The sequence below is a fragment of the Anguilla rostrata genome, chromosome 3 (assembly GCF_018555375.3).
Source record: "Anguilla rostrata isolate EN2019 chromosome 3, ASM1855537v3, whole genome shotgun sequence".
NCBI classification, from domain to species: Eukaryota; Metazoa; Chordata; class Actinopteri; order Anguilliformes; family Anguillidae; genus Anguilla; species Anguilla rostrata.
The window spans coordinates 21795965-21814746 of NC_057935.1; the positions used below are offsets into that span (position 1 = coordinate 21795965).

General features: G+C 49.8%; 1 protein-coding gene across 11 annotated transcripts in view; it reads right to left on the bottom strand.

Moving 5' to 3' along the window:
- clasp1a (cytoplasmic linker associated protein 1a) overlaps positions 1-18782 on the bottom strand; it is an 83031-nt gene that overhangs the window by 13289 nt on the left and 50960 nt on the right. For 2 of the 11 annotated variants that reach the window (XM_064326743.1, XM_064326744.1), the window contains exons 12-28: positions 18544-18714; positions 17159-17182; positions 13898-14005; positions 13471-13497; positions 12525-12680; positions 10633-10728; positions 9592-9654; positions 7831-7934; positions 7112-7135; positions 5365-5609; positions 4952-5015; positions 3763-3926; positions 3331-3409; positions 2952-3095; positions 2108-2203; positions 802-945; positions 289-395 (exon numbers count right to left, since the gene is read on the bottom strand). In XM_064326743.1, the coding sequence (XP_064182813.1) occupies positions 289-395; positions 802-945; positions 2108-2203; positions 2952-3095; positions 3331-3409; positions 3763-3926; positions 4952-5015; positions 5365-5609; positions 7112-7135; positions 7831-7934; positions 9592-9654; positions 10633-10728; positions 12525-12680; positions 13471-13497; positions 13898-14005; positions 17159-17182; positions 18544-18714 (1816 nt within the window). The remainder of the gene's footprint in view (positions 1-288; positions 396-801; positions 946-2107; positions 2204-2951; positions 3096-3330; positions 3410-3762; positions 3927-4951; positions 5016-5364; positions 5610-7111; positions 7136-7830; positions 7935-9591; positions 9655-10632; positions 10729-12524; positions 12681-13470; positions 13498-13897; positions 14006-17158; positions 17183-18543; positions 18715-18782) is intronic. The other 9 variants (XM_064326738.1, XM_064326739.1, XM_064326740.1 and 6 more) reach the window with 9 other exon arrangements.

The following is an 18782-nucleotide window of genomic DNA, read 5'->3' on the forward strand; positions in this document are numbered from 1 at the left end:
ACATGGCGCAGCGGGAAATGCGTCAAACCCACCCGCCGCGTCGCCACGGCGTCCAAATTTCAAACGGGCCGCAAACCAGTTCCTCTACTCCATTCAGGAAGTTACATAAACAAACACTGCCGATTGTTTGGTGGGAAGTTGTAGTTCTTATCAAGCGGTTTGACCTCCCATTTCCCGGGTCTGTTTGGCGGGTGAAGCGGGCCGCCATGCTCAGGGCGCAGTCCATGCAGACTGGCCGCCCTGTCAAGGGGCGCAAGGGATTGTGGGATACAGGAGGGCGCGGGGTACCTGGGTGAAAGCCCCCCGTGGGAGCAGTTGGTGGGGGAGGTGAGGGGGCTGGTGCGGCTGGTGGGGTGTCGAGGGGGGGTGCGTCCGATGGTGTTGCTTGGAGAGCCCTGCAAGAGAAAGACAGACACACTATGAGGGTCCCAGGAACCACATGGACATTAGATCTGACCTTCTGAGTCTGGCTCTAAGGAGCCCTGATGTGGGCTGGATCAATGACATCACACTTACACTGTTGAAACATGAAATATGAGTCCATGAAAACCCTTATTAATGGCATACTAATAAATATCTATACACAGTGCTGCCTCTGCTAAGAAACCCTCTGGAGCAATAACACAGGTGTGCTTTACACTGAATTTAAGGGGAGTGATGGTCAGACAACAGTCTGAGAAAGCTATGCTCTGCCCCCCCTATCTTAAGGTGGAGTTGGCACATTCCAGAGCACTGGCCAAGGGCAGTCGGTGAGACAAAGCATTCAGAGGAGGGGGGGGGGATGCGAGGGAGGGAATTTACCACACTAGCATTGCTGGAGTTCTTCAGGTGGTTGTGCAGGAGTTTGGTGGCCCCGTCCTGGAATGTTTTGGGCAGAGCTCCCAGCAGCATGGTGAACTCGGGCGTGTTCAGCTCGAACAGCGAGATCAGGACCACTTGGGCGGCCTGTGGGGCGGAGGGCAAAGCTCACTCAGAACAGGAGGGAGAAATCGGGAACCCCCCAGGAACAGGGCTGGAGAAAGGCATCACGTTCCGTACACCAACACTGTTAGCCTGTGAGCTAGAGCGAGCACTCCGGACAATACTCACCAGAAGCAAGACTCTTAACCAAAGTTCACAGAGCTAATCCATTCAGGAAACACCCCTACCAGGTTACTTATTCATGTGAAAGACAGGAAAACTTATGTGGCAGGTCTCCAGAAGAAACGAGTCTCTGTCTGCCAAGTGCCGGTTTTCCGTCGAAAAGGCCACAGCTGTGTTCGGCAACACTGAGCACTGGAACGTCTCCAAAAGCAGAAAGCTCAGCGGAACCGTGGAGGTCACGCCGGGTGGTGATGTTATGGGTTTATAAACAATGAGAACATCGAGTGACTTTCATGTGCATGGCTTAAATCCAATCTCGGTTTACAAGATAGCGTCAAATAACAGCACAGGCAATTCTGCAACCCACAGCCAGGCTGCTTGCGTCCTAATGGCACAAGCGTGTGGATGACTGAAGCAGGGCCTGAACTGCACCGTCACACAGAGCAACAGGAGACGTCCAGCGCGTGGGTCGTCCTTCACACGCACAGAACTGAGCACATTTCACTGGGTAAGCACACGGTTAAATTCGACACTTGTCGGCGAGACGCTCTTAGTACAAACCTGCATGCAAAAAACCGTCAGGCGACCAAGCTGTTCGTTAAAATTAAACAGGCGACGACGGCGACGTGTTAGGCAAAAGAAGCGGTGGGGATGAGTGTCGAGGGTTTCGGATGAAATGCGAAACATTCCGGTTTTACAAACGTTATTCGACAGCGACATCGGCCTCAAGCTCGCGAAACCTTTCCACGCACGTACAGTGCGGCTGGTTACCCAAAGCCTCGACGGTGTAAGTAAAGGTTAACACACAACACATGTCTAAAACACGCGTAAGTGTTTTCCCAGCGTCCCGCCCCACCCCACCCCCTTTCCGAAAGAGAGAAAAGGCGGAAGTGAGGATTGACCGGAAGTGAACTGTGAGCAGCCAGGCAAAGCCAGGGTTAAAGAGAGAGGCCGCGCTGGAGAGGCCCGGCGCTCTGTGGGTGGTTAAGGCGCAGGCGTGACGTGCCGATAGGGGGCGCTCTACCTGTTTGCACCTCTCCTCCAGGTTGCCCTCCCCGGGCAGCGAGGGCGTGGTACTGGGCCTGCCTGACAAATCCTCTCCCGCCCAGTTATGAAGGGTCTGGGGTTCCGTGGGCAAGACACCAGGGTTAAGGGGGGCAATTAAATCAAAAGCAAGCAAACAAATAAAAAAGAAATAAATGAAAAGGCATGAGGTGCTACTGCCCTTCTCCTCCAGGGTGACCTTTGACCTTTCCTTCCCCCCCCTCCCCTTTTAAGCCAGAATGTTCCCTGCCCTCCAACAAGCGAGAAAAAGTGCAAGCTAAACTGGGCTATACCACCCAGCCAGAAAGCAGAGACAAAAACTCTGTTTGACAGCCCCTCTCTCTGGGAGGACTGTGAGGGATCCATGTTTAAATCCATTAAATCCTGGCAGCACAGCTTCCTCTGTTTCTCACCGAAATCACACACACACGCTGGCCTGATAAAAATGTGTTTTAAAACGGCTGAACAGAAAAACTGATACATAAACAAAGGTGGCCTTTCCTGTGGTTGACATCGGTTTTGCCTCAGAAAAGAGAGAGAGACTTGGAACCTCGCCAGCTGTCTCTTATTTTAGGAGATAAGAGAATAAAATAAAAAAGACTTCCCTGAATACCCTCAGAATCCTCCCTCGAAACCCCAAACTTAACTCTGAGCTGCAGAACTGCGGACCCGTTTGAGGGGGTTCCTCAGACAGGCGGTCACCCGCAGAGGACGGAGTCAGCGAGCCAATGGATGGACGGGGCTCACGCATGCGCGCGCGATGAAGGAGGGAGCTCCGCGCGGGAGACCGACCGACCCGCGGTTGCCGCGGTGACCCAGCTCACCTTCCTGACGTCGGAGCTCTTCGGTTCGGTGGTCCAGGTGATGATGCGGGACACGGCCAACCGCGTCTCGCTGGAGTTCACGAAGTCCGCGGGGTCCATCTGCCGGGCCAGGGACTCGATGTACTTCAGGATGGCCACCTTCACCTGGAGGTGAAGCGTGCGGTTACAACATCGAGAAGAAAGGCCACCAGCTGAAACGTAAACAGCAGCAGCTTCCCGCGATGTGAAACACCGCCTGATGCATTATATGTCATAATGTTATCTGTCTGCAAAGGACTCAGATGTAATGGCATTTGTATGGGAGCTGAAACCACAACCCAAAGCCCTAACAGTACCAGCACACTAAATACGTGTGACACTAATATGCGTCAGAACACACCTTGAGGTTGGGAGTCTGTGTCTGATCAACGATGAACCTCATCAGGATGTTGAACTGCTGGTCAAAGGGAAAAGAGTCCCTGTGAGAGAGAGAGAGAGAAGGGGGTGTTATTATCCTCATCATACTGTATCTTCAGTGTTTTTCTCTCATGTAGTACGGACATGTTTCCTACCATCAATTGAACTGAACTAAGAAAGGTAGAGCGCGAGAGAGAAAGAGAAAGGGAGAGAAAGAGAGCAAGAGAGTAAGAGAGGGAAATGGAGAGAGGGAAAGCAAGAGGGGGGACAGCGAAAGAGTGAGAGAAAGCAACAGAGCAAGAGAATGAGAGAGAGAAAGGGAGAGATAAGGAGAGAGGAACAGGGAGAAAAAGAGATGCAAGTCCTCAGAAACGGAACGGCTCTGGGTTCCCTGCGCGCGGTGGGCGGCTCTCACCTGGTGACGTCGAGCGCTTTCTGCACCTTGGCCTGCACGGAGCCCAGCAGGTCGGCACCCATCTTCTTCAGCAGCTGCGTGAGCAGCACGAAGAGCCAGTCCTGCAGGTCCTCCCTGTGGATGGTGATGAAGTCCACCAGCGTCTCCAGGAACATGCTGAACACCTGGGGGGCGGAGCCACAGCGTCACACGGCACAGCCAGGCTCCGTTTATGCAAGAGGCGCGTACGGTTCATCCCCTTTCCTGTGACTGGACGCAGCATCACCAACGTCCCAAACGTTATTCTGACACCTTGACAACGTTATTCTTTTTGTAGCCAGTTGGCAGTAACCTACCTCAACTGGCACGTCGCTCAACACCTTTGATGATGTACAGACACAATTATTCATGTCAAAATCCTTAACGTGTGTATGTACAGACTTACTTCAATTAGATAGAGAACTGAAATTATTCATATTACGAGTGATGAAAACAGTAAATTTACAGTAAGCTCTACACAATATATATATACAGTATTATCCCAAAATAACTTAAATTGTTGAGCACATTACTTAAAATAAGCACACGGTGCGTACACTGGCACAGATATATGAGCTCAACTGCAACGGACTTATCAAAGATGAGTAAAAACACACACTTACTCGCTGAGGTTAATCCACACCAAGGCCGAACATGCAACAAGATAAACATTCCATTAGAACAAAGAAACGCGTGATGTCACCAGGGCTGGCTGTGCTACATTCACGTAAGTATGCACATAAAAATCTGAAAGACTACAGTAAAACTAAATGATACTTTTAAAATGCATAAAGCAGGTTTTTACTGCCTCCGTTTAAGTATTATCACTATTATGAAGCCATACAGGAGTTTGAATCTTTTATCTGCTCGCCATAGAAATAGCCTCAGGGCCATTTGAAAACAAGATGCCCTAGCCACTCCCTTGAGAGAGTGCTATTCTTTAATAAGAAGAGCAACAACAAGACCTCAATAAAAATGCACATCTACTTTATATTGCCGTTTAACAGACATTATTAGTATAATTTTTCACCACTGAAACCTTCAGAGTTAGATTAAAACAAACACACACAAACTAGTGGTTAGCGGTGCCAGAGGCCTCATATGGGCTCATGACCCCGTTATGTGCAGTACCCCACCCCCCACCCCCACCCCTCTCCCGGCCGTGGGTTACCTTGCTGTGTGGATCTGCGAACATCCTGGTGAAGATCTCGCACAGCCTCTTCAGCTCCACTCGGCTGCAAAGCACGACCGCACGTCACACATAAACCTCACACATCAAAGAGAGGCTGATTAAATCCCTCACCGCACCACACGCTTCTTCTGCTTCGCCTAAAACCAACCTCACGCAGGGCCACCTTTCGGTTCCACACCTGCTCATAAACGAGCCACCTCTCTCGTTTGAAGAAAAATAAACACCTCGACAGGATTTCTCGCTTACAGAAAACCTAGTCTGCAGGTAAATAAAAAGAAAATGCCCACATCTGCAGCACAAATATTGTACCCTGAAGGATAACATACTATTTCCGAGGCCCCGCCCACTCTGCCCTTCAGCCCTGCCCACGCGCTGCCAGACTCCGCCCCTACCTGAGTATCCTCTGGCTCTTGAGGAGGTTCTGCAGGCCCACCAGGCCCTCCTTCCTCTCGGACCAGTTGGAGCTGGCGCAGTGGTTGAGCACCTCGGCCACGTCCTCCGTCTGCCGCAGGTAGTGCGGGACGCCGCCGTTGCGCGAGCCGTACGAGCGCTCCGAGCAGGCGCTCGAGGCGTCGCTGTTGGCGTCGTCGTCCGAGTAGATCCCCGGCGACTCGTACCGCCGCCGCACGGGCTTCCGCTGAGGTGGGGGGGGGGGGGGGGGAACGGGACAGGAAGTGATGTCAGAGTATGGGGGGGTGTAGAGCGCGCAGTGGACTCCAAATGGCCAAACGGTGTTAGTCCGGACAAATGACCATGCAACCAACTACAGCCATGCAAGGGTTCCGGCTGATCTGGGTGGCTGGGCCCCGCTAATTTCCTGTTACTGTGCCTGTGACAGCATGGTGCTGGGGTGCAGGGGTGGGGGGGTTGGGGTTGAGGATACATTAATCAGTGGCGTCTAAAAAGTTACCATTACTGGAGGTTTCTGAAAGAAAGGATTTTGAATTAAATTGCCCAGAGGAGGGTGGGCTCCACCCCCCTTGAGTCTGGTTCCTCCCAAAGTTTCCTCCCATCTGCCCCTCCCATCTTCCTACCCGTTCCCTTGCCTCCAGGGCTCCAGGCTTGCTCCTGTACGAGGTTAGGCCAGAGTCCATTATAAACTGTATTGCGACAAATGTTTTGTAAAACAGGCTACACAAATGAATCTGATTTGATTCCAAATTTGATTCGATTCGTTCATTTCCGACATTGCAATTCACAAAATCAGCTCATTCAGGCCTAAGGGTGGAGGCCTCATGCTGCTCATGCATCCTGTGCAGAGTGATTAGATGTAGTTATGCATGGAAAACCTGCTCATTACGCAGACAGGGCTTTATTCAGCATCCTTTCATCTGCCACCCTGCATTAAAACATCTCATTTCCTTTCCGTCCCGTTGCATAATTCCCACCATCCCCCTGTTCGACGGGCTACAGAAAAGCCCTCCCACAGCGAGACCGAAATCGGGATGATGCTGCATGCGGTCGATGGGTTGGGTTCCTCAACAAAAAAAAAGAACTTGGTGAAAATGTTCAAATTAGAGATGGAAGGTGGGGAGGAGAAATCAAATGGCCGCGACAGGGAGGGTTCAGGAGGACACATTACTGATGAATGAGCTTCACAAAGCACCAAGCGTTCTTCTGCCAGTAAATAAAAGCAAGGCCAAGTGCTTGGTTGGACACGGCAAGCATTTATACAGACCTGCTAATCACAATGACAAGCTACGTCGACGTAAGCACTGTCTGTTTCATGACAATAGATTACATTAGAGCCCCCATTGGGGAATTTAACCCTTTAAGGTGTAAAATATGCGATTAGAATGCTCTCAACTCAGCATTCTAATGCTTCCAATTCAAATGCTCCAATTACCACTGGTAATCGGAAAGCGATGGAGTTCTAGAATACGAAATGAGAATTTTGAAAAAATCTCAAAAAAAGGACTTTTCCAAGGGTTAAACTACGTTAAATAAAATAACGGTAATACGTCAGCAAAAGGGACGCGTGATGCTTTCAGTGCCGCTGTGTTAATCAGTAAATGGGGCTGGGTTCAGGCGTGTGGCTGTTCATGAGGGGGACCTCACATTCCTAACCCGCATGCAGTCTCCATGGTGATTAGTGAGAGAGATGGATAGACAAGAACGTGTGCAAATGAAAACAACTACCTTATTCCGGGAGTCTCCTAACAGCTGAGAAGGTCACAGAGAATTGAGAAAGAGTGAAGACAGTTACTGTTTGTCAAAACGCAAGAAGAAAACAGTCTGTCATCAAGAGAAAGAGGAAAAACACAAATATCTGTAGGGGTCAAGAGGTCATGTAATATACCTCAGAGGCCATAGGGGGCATTACTCTCATCATTATAAACAGCAATATTCCATTAAGGCATTTACCAAATGAGAAGGCTACAGAGATATTACTATTGACAGGAAAGGGGCTAAAAACATTGCGTTCTATTTCTGAATGAAAACACATCTCAGCAAAGCAGCAGCTCCTGGCAGTTTTAAGTGCTTATTTCAATTCTTCCAAATATAGCAGCTTTCATCGGCTTTGCTGACATAACGACATTTCTGCTCTCTTAGATCAGCAGTGTTTGTCATCCCCCTCTCCACCCAACCCCCCCACCTCCCCCCCCCCCCAACACACACACACACCAGTAAACCCCATCCCAAAAGAGTCGTTCACACATCTCACTCAGGCACCTGAGAAGAGAAACCGTTTCTATTAGCTGAGCACCGCACGGCTAACACTTTTCCTAGCGCGCTCAAACACTGTAACGAGCCGCATCGAAGACCCTTCGCTGCGATGCGCTTTGCTGCGGTGAGACTGGAGCGCAGTCTGCGGCGAACGCGACCGCTGCAGGCGGAGCGGCGGCCCGGGGGCTTACCAGGGCGTCCGCCACCGCGGCCTCCACCTCCGTCCCGGTGTTCAGGACCCGCATGGCGTTGACCGAGGCCGAGATCCGGGCCTGGTGGACCAGCCCGAAACGGTCTGCGGGGCGGAGAGAGAGAGGGAGGGGGGGAGGGGGGTCAGTCAGACGGGGAGAGGGAGAGAGCAAAACCCAAGAGCCTCAGCGGTGGAAACAAAATGGCGGTTGTCCTCCGGTCCGGGATGGAAGCGAAAACGGTGGTTGCGGAAAACGAAACTGTGAGGCGAATGGGCAGAGATGGAATGAGTCTGGCGTCAGCTACACGGCGGTTTTTATTCTATGGTACTTTCATTACGAAGCAGTCTTTACCCTTCAGCACTGCAGAGAGGATCTGTGTGCAGACACCATGGCCAGTCAAAACACCTGATCTTTACATTCACTTCCATTCACACCACTTCCATGGCCAAACAAGGGCAGAACATATTAACAAGCAGCTTATTTGTGCTGATATTCTGCATACAAATGGCAATAATTCACATTATAATATGTTTTTTATCTTAATATTAATAGCAATAGTATGTTATTATAAAATTAATATTCAGGATTTTAGGAGACTTGATAGGCCTTTAAGACAAAGGTCTCTATTAGATCAGAGCTCAGGGAGAATTCAGAGAATTTTTCATGACTTTTTTTTTGTTTGACTGTTTCACTTAGTCAAGTTCTTAATGGTGTGTGAGATATGGACACTGAAAAGACTTTGGCGTAAACAAAAAAGCCTGAATGAGCTAATGAGGGAAATGGGGAGAGAAAGCAGCTGACCCACTGTCCAAACAAAGAGTGAGAGGAGAGACCAGACAACCAAAAGAGACGGAACCCCGTATGAGTATCAAACAAAGACGCAAAAGGTTTAGGAGTGATGACAAATCTGGGAAACCACTAAAGTAAAGAATGGAAATAAGACCCCCAAATCCCAGATATGAGCACAGAGCAAATGGAATCAGAACCAGCAATCACATCTTAAAAGGAAAACACGTAATCGCCAAGCACAAAAGACATGACCAAATACGCAGAAGGAAGCACTTTCTGACGCACTATAAATGAATTCAGCCGGTTCCTCAAAGGAAAATAAACGCTGCAGCACTACATCATTGAGAGTGAGGATGGAGAAAGAGCTGAGATTTATTCAGACTTTCTGTCTGGTAAAATCCCGCCTTTCTGCTACACAGTGACACTTCACGGAAGCCTGCTCAGAACTAAAAGGTTCAATGCTACGAAAAGCAAACACTGACCAGAAAGCGCTAAATGAAACTATGCAGTGAAAAATCACTAAACAGCACAACAGATGCATACAGAAAATCATGTCTGCTGGCAAAACCAGCCAAATGAAATGAAAATTCAGCCAACGCAAATCACCAGGCATGGAAATAACACCGATGAGGCCTTCAAATGAAAACTGGAGAATATAAAAACCTTTACACTTCACATCTTTCAGACAATATACACTGATAATGTCCCCTGTCCCTCCCCACTTCCCACACTCCTGCCACTACTGAGGTAAACCTATAATGTATTAATAACACATTCGACAGAGCCTACGCATGCATTTGCTGTGTTCTACATCAGTGTTACATCAGTCTGTGATGTGAAGTGTAGAAGTTCTTGCTCTCTATCGCCCCCGGAGGCGGACGAGAGTCACAGCACTACGGACACATGCGGATACAGGCCCGGTGCTACCAGGACTGGACCCGGGCCCGGTGGGGGGAGGGGCATGCAGGTCACCTGACTGGCCGGCGGGGTCGGCCGTGGAGAGAGCGCTGGTGGAACGGGAGTGACGTCGAGAGGCTGCGGGGGAGAGGAAGGAGCGGAAAAAACCCGGCGGGTTAGTCACGCGCGGCGATGTTCGCCGAGCTCGAAGCGGCGCCCTCATCGCCAGGCCCCCCTGAGAGGGGGAGGGGTTTGTGTGGTTCACACATGCTCCGCCCCCACACATAACCTCCCTCCCTCTCTCTGTGAATGTGAAACACACACGCGATACTGCGCCCATGACGACACCATGACGATGCAATGGCACTTCCGCTGTGACATCACTGCATAGGGGAGAAAGGCTGCATTCACAAGCATCGGAGGTGGAGCGCAGAGAGGGGGTCCCGCCCTCTACGGGACCGCGAGGGTTTGCGCTCTGAAAGACCGCAAGAGTTTGCACGCTACGACCGTTCTCTTATCCATCCTATCGGTCAGCTGCTGGTCTTCATCTTAACACAAAGGCTCTTCCTGTCAAGATGCGTTTGACTTATAAAAACAAAAGCTGATTTTCTGATTACGGTCACCCTGAATAGCCCACCACTTCTCTGCAAGAGCCAGAAATCAAGAATGAAAGAGGGTTTAGAAAAGATATTAATGTGCAGACACTTATCAGAAGCCAGATTAGGCAGGTTTGGAAGTGTTTGGGGTTGTTTGGGGGTACGGCCTCCTGCAATTATTAGTGCAACATTCCAGAGGGTAGCACAGGCCTAGATTGACAGCACAGGCCTAGATTGACAGCACAGGCCTCGATTGACAGCACAGGCCTCGATTGACAGCTGGGACTGTGAGGGGGGGTTAGTACATGCAGGATGGCAAGCAAAGGGTGCAGTTTGTAAATAGAGGGAGAAAGGGGGGGGGTAGGGGAGGGCGTTCTTGTAATTTGGACACGGAAAGGAGTCGATTGGCCTGTCGGGGAGAGGTTGGGGGCGGGCTGAGGGCTGGAGGCGGGGGAGGGCATGGCGTGACCGGGGGAGCGCGAGGAAGGCGTCCGGGCCCTACGCGGCGTGAGGTACTCACCCAGAGGGGTGAAGCCCCGGGCGGGGCTGGTGTCCCGACTGCTCTCGCGACTGCAGCCCTGACTCATGCTGGGGCGGGGGATTCGGCTGCTCCTGGCTAGCGTGCGGCGGGGAGAAGAACTTTACCACACAGAACACAGGCTCCGGGGGGTGGAGGGGAGGAGAGGGGAGGGGCAGCGAGGCCCCACCCCCTTTCGGGGTGAGGTCGGGGTAAGGGGGGGGGCGGGGGGCGGGGCTACGTCTCCCGGAGACACGAGACATCACAGGTTAGACACTGAAAGGCGTGAGAGTTAGAGCCGTCGTTCTGAAACCGGCGTGTTATCTCAAGACAAGAGGTTAGGACTCCTGTTAAGGAAGAGAGCGGGTGGGGCTATTTTTCAATTCCCCAAATTCAGTTTCTTAATATTGTCATTTGAAAAGAAACAAATTTCAAACGAAACAAAACTTTTAAGATTGATTAAAAAAAGGACTCACAAAAGGAATTATTTCACTCCAAAGGAAAAAAAGAACAGACACAGAAAACACCAAATCCAGTCTTCTTTTCTGCCCAATTAAGTAAATGTGGGAAGAGAACCTTCACGATGAATTCATTTTTAAGGGCATTTCAGTGCAACGGCACAAACGTTACCTTATCGCAGAGCATCATCCCAGCAGAAGCCAAAACTCAAAATAACCTCCCTTTCCGATCCCTCGGACTTATCTTTCTGCAGCACAACCAAAACAAGGCCACGTCTCGCGGAGCTAGCCGATTAGCCGCTCCCTCGCTGCCGTGGCGATGAGCAAACGCTTCCTGCACGCGGCTAAATCAGCGGAACGACGGCCTTCCCGGACGCTGCGATGACAGCATTTCCCTCGACCGGGCTGACAACACACAGTGATCTCAGAAGAGCCCCACAAACACGCACACACACACACACACACACACACACACAAACACACAGATGGGTTTTGTAATGAAAGGGGGAGGGGCCGGTTAGCGCGGACGCCAATCGATCACACGGCCCAATCGATCACAGGGATGGAGACGGCAGGGAGATGGGAACGGGCGGGCCGACAGGACACCGGCTGACGTTTATTTCCAAACACAGAGACGTGACTCGGCTGAACGGGCCCAGGGAAAGCGCGTTTGCTCTCTGCGTCAGTCTGCCGAGGCCGGGTAAACATCTTTACACAAACGACTTGTGGGAGAAAAATCTCTGCCTTCCATGAGCAGAAGGCCCGCTGACTGTTCGGACACCGCTTTTGGAGAAAGTGCTCATCATGGAGGGGGGAAAATGTTCTGGTTCTGAAAATAATCTGTCGTGATACTGTGATGCTGGCCCGTGGTACTGTGATGCTGGTTTCAGAGCAGTGTTTGGACGTAACTGTGATTTTCATACTTAGGAAAGTGCTTGTCATGGATGAGGAAAATGTTCAGGTTCTGAAAATAACCTGTCGTGATGCTGGTCCATGTTTCAGAGCAGGATTAGGACATGACCGTGATTTCATACTTGAGAGCATCACACAGCGACGTGTGGGTTTTTTATTTGGTAATCTACACCTTGCTAAGGTGTATGGTGGGTGTATATGTAGGGTGTGTGGAAGATAATGTAAGTTGTGTGTAGGGTGTGTGTAAGTTGTATGTAGTGTGCAGTGTGTGTGTAAGGTGCATGCAGGCTGTGTGCAGGGCATGTATACGGTGCATGCAGTGTGTGTGTAGGGTAAGTGTAAGGGGTGTGTAGAGTATTTGTAAGGTGTGTACAGTGTGTAGGCTGTGTGTAAGGTGTGTGTAGAGTGTGTGTAGGGTGCGCGCAGGCTGTGTGTAAGGTGTGTAGAGTGTGTGTAGGGTGTGCGCAGGCTGCGTGTAGGCTGCGTGTAAGGTGTGTAGGGTGCGCGCAGGCTGCGTGTTCTTACCCAGGCCCAGTCTGCTGGGGCTGGTCTCGCGGCTGCAGCCCTGGCTGCGGGGGATCTTGGTGCGCTTGTCGGCGGGCGTGGCGGCGGCGGCGGCTCGCGGGACCCTCCCGTAGGTGTGCCCCAGGAGCTTCCCCGGGGAGCTGGACCGGCTTCCGGCTGCAACCGAGAAACACAGGGTCCCGGGGGGCAGACACCCAAAAGCACAGGGGTCCCGGGACAGAACGCAGCGTTAGTGACTGGCTAAAGCTCCGCCCACCAGACACACTCTGCTCTGCATGCGGAGAGGTTCCTGCCACCTATCAAAGCTGAAGTCCCGCCCAGTGGGAGGGGAAAATGGACAATGCATTTTCCTCCCAAAGTTAATCTGATGATGTTTAGTTGAAATTTTACCCTTGATTATTTTAATGAACTGCCCCCCCCCTCACCACACTGATGGCTGACACTGCTTGAGATAACAATAAAAATGTTTTTTTAATAAAAAGTAACAACCTAAAGTCAAAACCGGGATTCCAATGTTTCACCCGTATGAAATGAAACAAACACTTATATGGGATTTAAGCTTTGATGGTGTTACAGACGATAAAAGTAGTTGCAAGACAAACAAGGTGGGTTTTGAATCCGGGGTCAAACTGCACTGAAGAAAAACACAACAATGATTAAGACATAAATATCTCACACGACATTAACGACAACCAAAAAACAAGGAAAATAAAAAAATAACAAAATACGAATAAAAGCAAAAGCAGAAATATCAGCGTGTTCCTGATGGCTGAAATAGAGATCCTCTACGATCTAACAGAACAGGCAGGTGAGCGAGAATGAGCCATGCTTGTCGGATGAGATCAGGACTGTGGACCAATGAAAAGGCATGCAGAGAAACCCCCTGCTATCCCGGGGGCGGGGCTAAGGGGAAGGGGAAGTTCTGATTGGATGAGGTGGAGCTTACCACCAGTAGGGTTAGCTGATCTGGATCCTTGTGTGAGAAAGCGAGTCGTGAGACAGTGAGAAGTAGTCAGTCATAAACAACGAATGAGACAGTTACCCAGCATGCACCGGGGTGAGCCATTGATTGGCATCTGCCAACCTCGGCATCTCAGAACAAGAATCAAGGAGTTAGCGGAACGTCAACAGCATGCTAGGGAGGGGGGGGGGGGGGGGAACGGGTGGATCAGGGAGAGAGGCGGCAGTGCCTCCAATGAGGATGCAGTATGACCCCACCCCCGTGACAGAGGTCAGAGGTCAGAGGTCATACTGGTGGGTGAAAGACGCAGGATGAGAATGGGACTCGCGTGTGTGAGGGTGGCGAGTTCAGGGCTCCGTTTAGCTTTGCTCAGGGATGTGGAGGGAGGGGCAGGGAATGCTGGGATACTCACGCTGGGACTGCGACACGACTTTGGCCCGACTGCGACCCCTGCTGTCTGTCACAGCTGTGTTCACCCCGACCGCGCTGCCCGAACTCTGCCTCCTAGTGCGCACCCGTCCTGAGAGAGAGAGAGAGAGAGAGAGACAGAGGGGCACACAGAGGGAGGGGCATAAACTCCATGCTAACATGTCACACAACTCTCTGGGAAACACTGCACATAGATGTGGACACCCAGGACAAATGGGTGAACATATATCACATCAAAACACTCATATGGACATTTAACATCATAAATGCTGGCCACATCGGCATTTAACATCACTCATACACACTGGCCACAACGGCATTTAACATCACTCATACACACTGGCCACATCGGCATTTAACATCAATCATACACACTGGTCACAACGGCATTTAACATCAATCATACACACTGGCCACAACGGCAGATAACATCACTCATACACACTGGCCACATCGGCATATAACATCAATCATACACACTGGTCACAACGGCATATAACATCACTCATACACACTGGCCATAACGGCATTTAACATCACTCATACACACTGGCCACATCGGCATATAATATCAATCATACATGCTGGCCACATCAGTATTTAATATCACTCATACACACTGGCCACAATGGCATTTAACATCACTCATACACACTGGCCACATCGGCATTTAACATCACTCATACACACTGGCCACATCGGCATATAACATCACTCACACACACTGGCCACAATGGCATTTAACATCACTCATACACACTGGCCACATCGGCATTTAACATCACTCATACACACTGGCCACATCGGCATATAACATCACTCACACACACTGGTCACATCAGCATTTAACATCACTCATACACATTGGCCACATCGGCATATAACATCACTCATACACACTGGCCACAACAGCATTTAACATCAATCATATACACTGGCCACATCTGAATATAATATCAATCATATGTCCTGACCACATCGGCATATAACATCACTCATACACACTGGCCACATCGGCAGATAACATCACTCATACACACTGGCCACAACCACATACTGCCAGGAGCTTAGTACCAGACTCATACTACAGCTGTAATAAACACTGTACTCGTTTATGACAGACAACACTCCTTTATTAAAATAAAAACCAAGAGGCCTACTGTCACAAGTCGTCACTGGTGTGAGTTCACACACAAGTTAGCAAGCATATCAAGTTAGGGAGATACTAAACTTAATCACAGTTTCCAAAAAAAGATTTCACAAGCTCGCAGTTAACTAAGGAGATGGTTGCACAAGAGACGACTGCAACAGAATCAGCACCGGACTGAAAGGGTCTGTTCAGCGGGCACTGAGAGAATAGCCGGTGTATTCAGATGTTTCTACGCGTCACATCTGGACGTTCTCACAAGCTTTTTCGTCAGGTAATTCTAAAACGAGCAACTTCAATAAAAGCAGTTTCCACTGCCTGACCCAGTTACTGCTCTCACCAGCATCGAGGTCAATGAGCTGACGACCTTGACAAATCCCTTTCTCGCTATTGGACACTTTCATCCTCTCCTCACAGAAAGTGGGTGGGACTTCAGCCCTGTTCCCACCTGAATGACACATTCATTCAATCTAGGAAACTAAACGCTGTCTATCCAAATAAGCATCTAAATTCAATTTCGGCAATGTTCCCAATTCTCAGACACAGCTGTCACGCTTGTTTTGTCTGTGAATTTGTGTGTGATACTCAGGTTAAAAAAAATACCCCCAAAAAATGTTTCGTTTTGCAACAGATGTTCTGAAAACAAAGCCATTAAACACATTGCTGCAATCTGTAAACACATCAGTTGAACCTTGTTCACGTCTTGGCAAAACATACACACTCCTGTTACTATCAAACAAACTCACCCTTATTACATGCCCACATTGAAAATGACTAGTTTTCACCATGGGAGGGCGCAATGCTCATGCTCCTGTGATTAGGCTGTTAACTTGAACAGACTCGGTTAACCTGTACAGTTCGGAGTAAATGGGTAAGCAGTAAGGCTTCTAAGTCCCTATGGTGGAGGACGATTGCCTAGAAAACATTACAGCACCAACCCCATCCAATATACAGAAAGAAAAGACACTGTAAAAATCGAGGGAGCTTTTCTGATTTTACTCTAAAACAAAATGGCAGATCTAAGATGGCTCTAGTCAGCGGAAACACGATGACAGGCAGCTATGACGCCTGGGGGGAACGGCAGCAGAAGAAACAGCAGTGGCGTTTCAAAGCGAGGACCCTCATAGGGGTCCATTGCACTGCCTGCACAGAACACAGCCTCACACACAAGTGAATACACTACTGCAAGCACTGCTCTCCACTGACCAGGGTGCTCTATGTTTTCAACACTGCTCGGAGGCCAGTAGTGAAATGTGTCCCATCTGAAATTCGCAGCAACATTTACACAATCTATTATGTGTAAAAGGACCATCGCACACCCCAAAAAAGAAGCTATAGTCAGTGTGTGTAGCACAGAGACAGCACAGCTAAAGTCCCTCAGAAGCGTGTGTGATCTGACATGAGGTCTGCTGACTGTGCCGTCTGTGGAATCGATTCTGCGCTGTCAAAGAGCCAACATTTCTCCTCACAGCCGCAGAGAGAGCTGCTTCTCTCAGCACCCCACAAAGCTGGGGATTCCCACGGGACCCCACAAAGCTGGGGCCTCCACCGGACCCCTCAACGCTTGTGTTTGGATGACTCCCCAACATCAGGAACAGCTGCATTATCAGGACACCCACAGACAGACAGCAAACATACACAAACAAATGAAAACCACTGAAACAGAGAGGACCACAAAGAATTCACTCATGATTTTACAACAAAACTGTGTCAGGGCACAATCAGATCCATCGAACATTTCCACAGGTTAACACGGTACCCCAGGGGCTAACGCTATTATGGACGTCAACATAAAGTGAAACCGCACTGCACGTTGGGAGAACAGGACAGGAAGTATGAAGTTCGGTCCGAAAACTCGAACGTGACCGCCGAAGCCGGGGCAGACCGTACGGGCGGAGGGGGGAGTTTTGGCGCCGGAGACACTGATAATTCGGGGAGGGCGCTCGTGTGGGGGGGTGGGGTCGACACCATGCAGACAAGTCCATGCAGAGTTCTACGGATGAGCCCCGGGTGAACGGCGAACACAGACCGAGGCGGGGGCGAGGATGGGCGGAGGGGGATCCTCCACAGACCAGTCAGACAAACACGTACGCTTACCCTCGGGTCTACCCGACGTGCCGTCTTTGGGCAAAAATCAAAAGCAGCGGAGCGGGGAACAGTGTGGGGGCGGGAAGGAGAGGCACAACAGGAAGAATTAGTACCCATAAGCCAAGAGCAGTGTGTGGGGGGGGTGGGGGGCAGAGGAAATGAGCTTCACCACAACACAGGCCGGGCTTCCGTCAACATCCGACTATAATTAAAAGCGAGGAATCGTTCTGTTTTTCTTCACAAACGAGTTCGTCGAGTTCAGCGATCGCTAAAACTAACTCGACAAACTGTTCGTGAAAAAAGTGCAAGTTTATTTGGAAGACAAAGTTTAGCACAAATGTTGACTGAATGCAAGCCCTAAGTTATATCCCATTAAAGGAGAGCAGATTTGGTGAGAGGCGAGTTATGTGCTTCCTTTAGTCAATGTGAGTTCATAGGACAGTTAGTGGCATAAAATGAAGTGAACTAAAACAGAAACAACATAGCCTAAATATCAAACCTTGAAACTAGCAAAAAGTGTTGCCAATTTAAAACCCAAGTCTGACTTCACTGTTACCCAGTGTAGTGTAGTTTTCACAAATTCATCTTAAAATAAAATTTCCTTTATTGCTTAACTGAACAGTGTAGCAAAGAAATGGTAAACTAAAGGCATACTATGCAGGATTTCTTAGCTTGTGTTTACAATCAAGGAAGTCTCCTTCCTCACACGCCGTGGAAGACCTTCTTGCTGCCAGCTTCACATAGTCAGTAACGTTACTTACAGTACAGTTCAAACAGAAAACAAGCTAACTCTGCGTCGCTTTTGGGCCCCTTGGTGAACTGCAATTAACGCCACTGAGGAAAAGCAATTCCAAGGTTAACTAGTTCTTTAACAAGCCCTGTCAGCTTGTCTTTTTGGTTCACGGTATCTGGACTTCTTCGTTAGCTAGCACTGTACCCATCCTCACACAGAAAACAGTGCCACCACCAGAAACATCCCAAACACATTTTAGAATAACAAACACAGGTAACGGTGCATGAATTCAGCGAAAGTGTGAAATAGCATCACTATTTCATAATATATTCAAGGTAAAAATCCTGCATAGTATGCCTTTAAATAAACGAGCCTTTATCTTCTGGAACAGCCCGAAAGACTGTTGGCCTAAACGATAAATTAGGGTAAACACCCAGAAAAGGCGTCGAAGCGCTTATCAGCGATAAAGCCCATCACCTGTTCCTCCCCATTGCACAGTTTAATGGGGACCGAGGAGGCTGTCAGGTTTTATTAATGTCCCGATCGGACCGTAAAAGCCAGCAATTTTCACATTTTTTCATCTTTAATTAAAACGTGAACTAAAGGGAGATTAATGGCACCCCCATCCTGTCTGTGGAGGGGCTGTGGGAGGAGGCGATACCTAAAGAGGCGTAGGACCCCGGGGGGAGGGCGGCGGCCGAGCTGAAGGGCGAGGCCGAGGGCACGGCCGTCATCCTGTGCTTGGCGCTGGCAGCGGCGTTGACGTCGATGTCGCTGCGGGAGCGCTGGAGGGAGCCGGGGGTGGACGAGACCCGGGGGGCCACCCCTTTGGCTTTGAGAGGGGTGGGGAGGGGGCAAGGGTTAGAAAAACCATCCTTCATACAACACACACATGTCAAA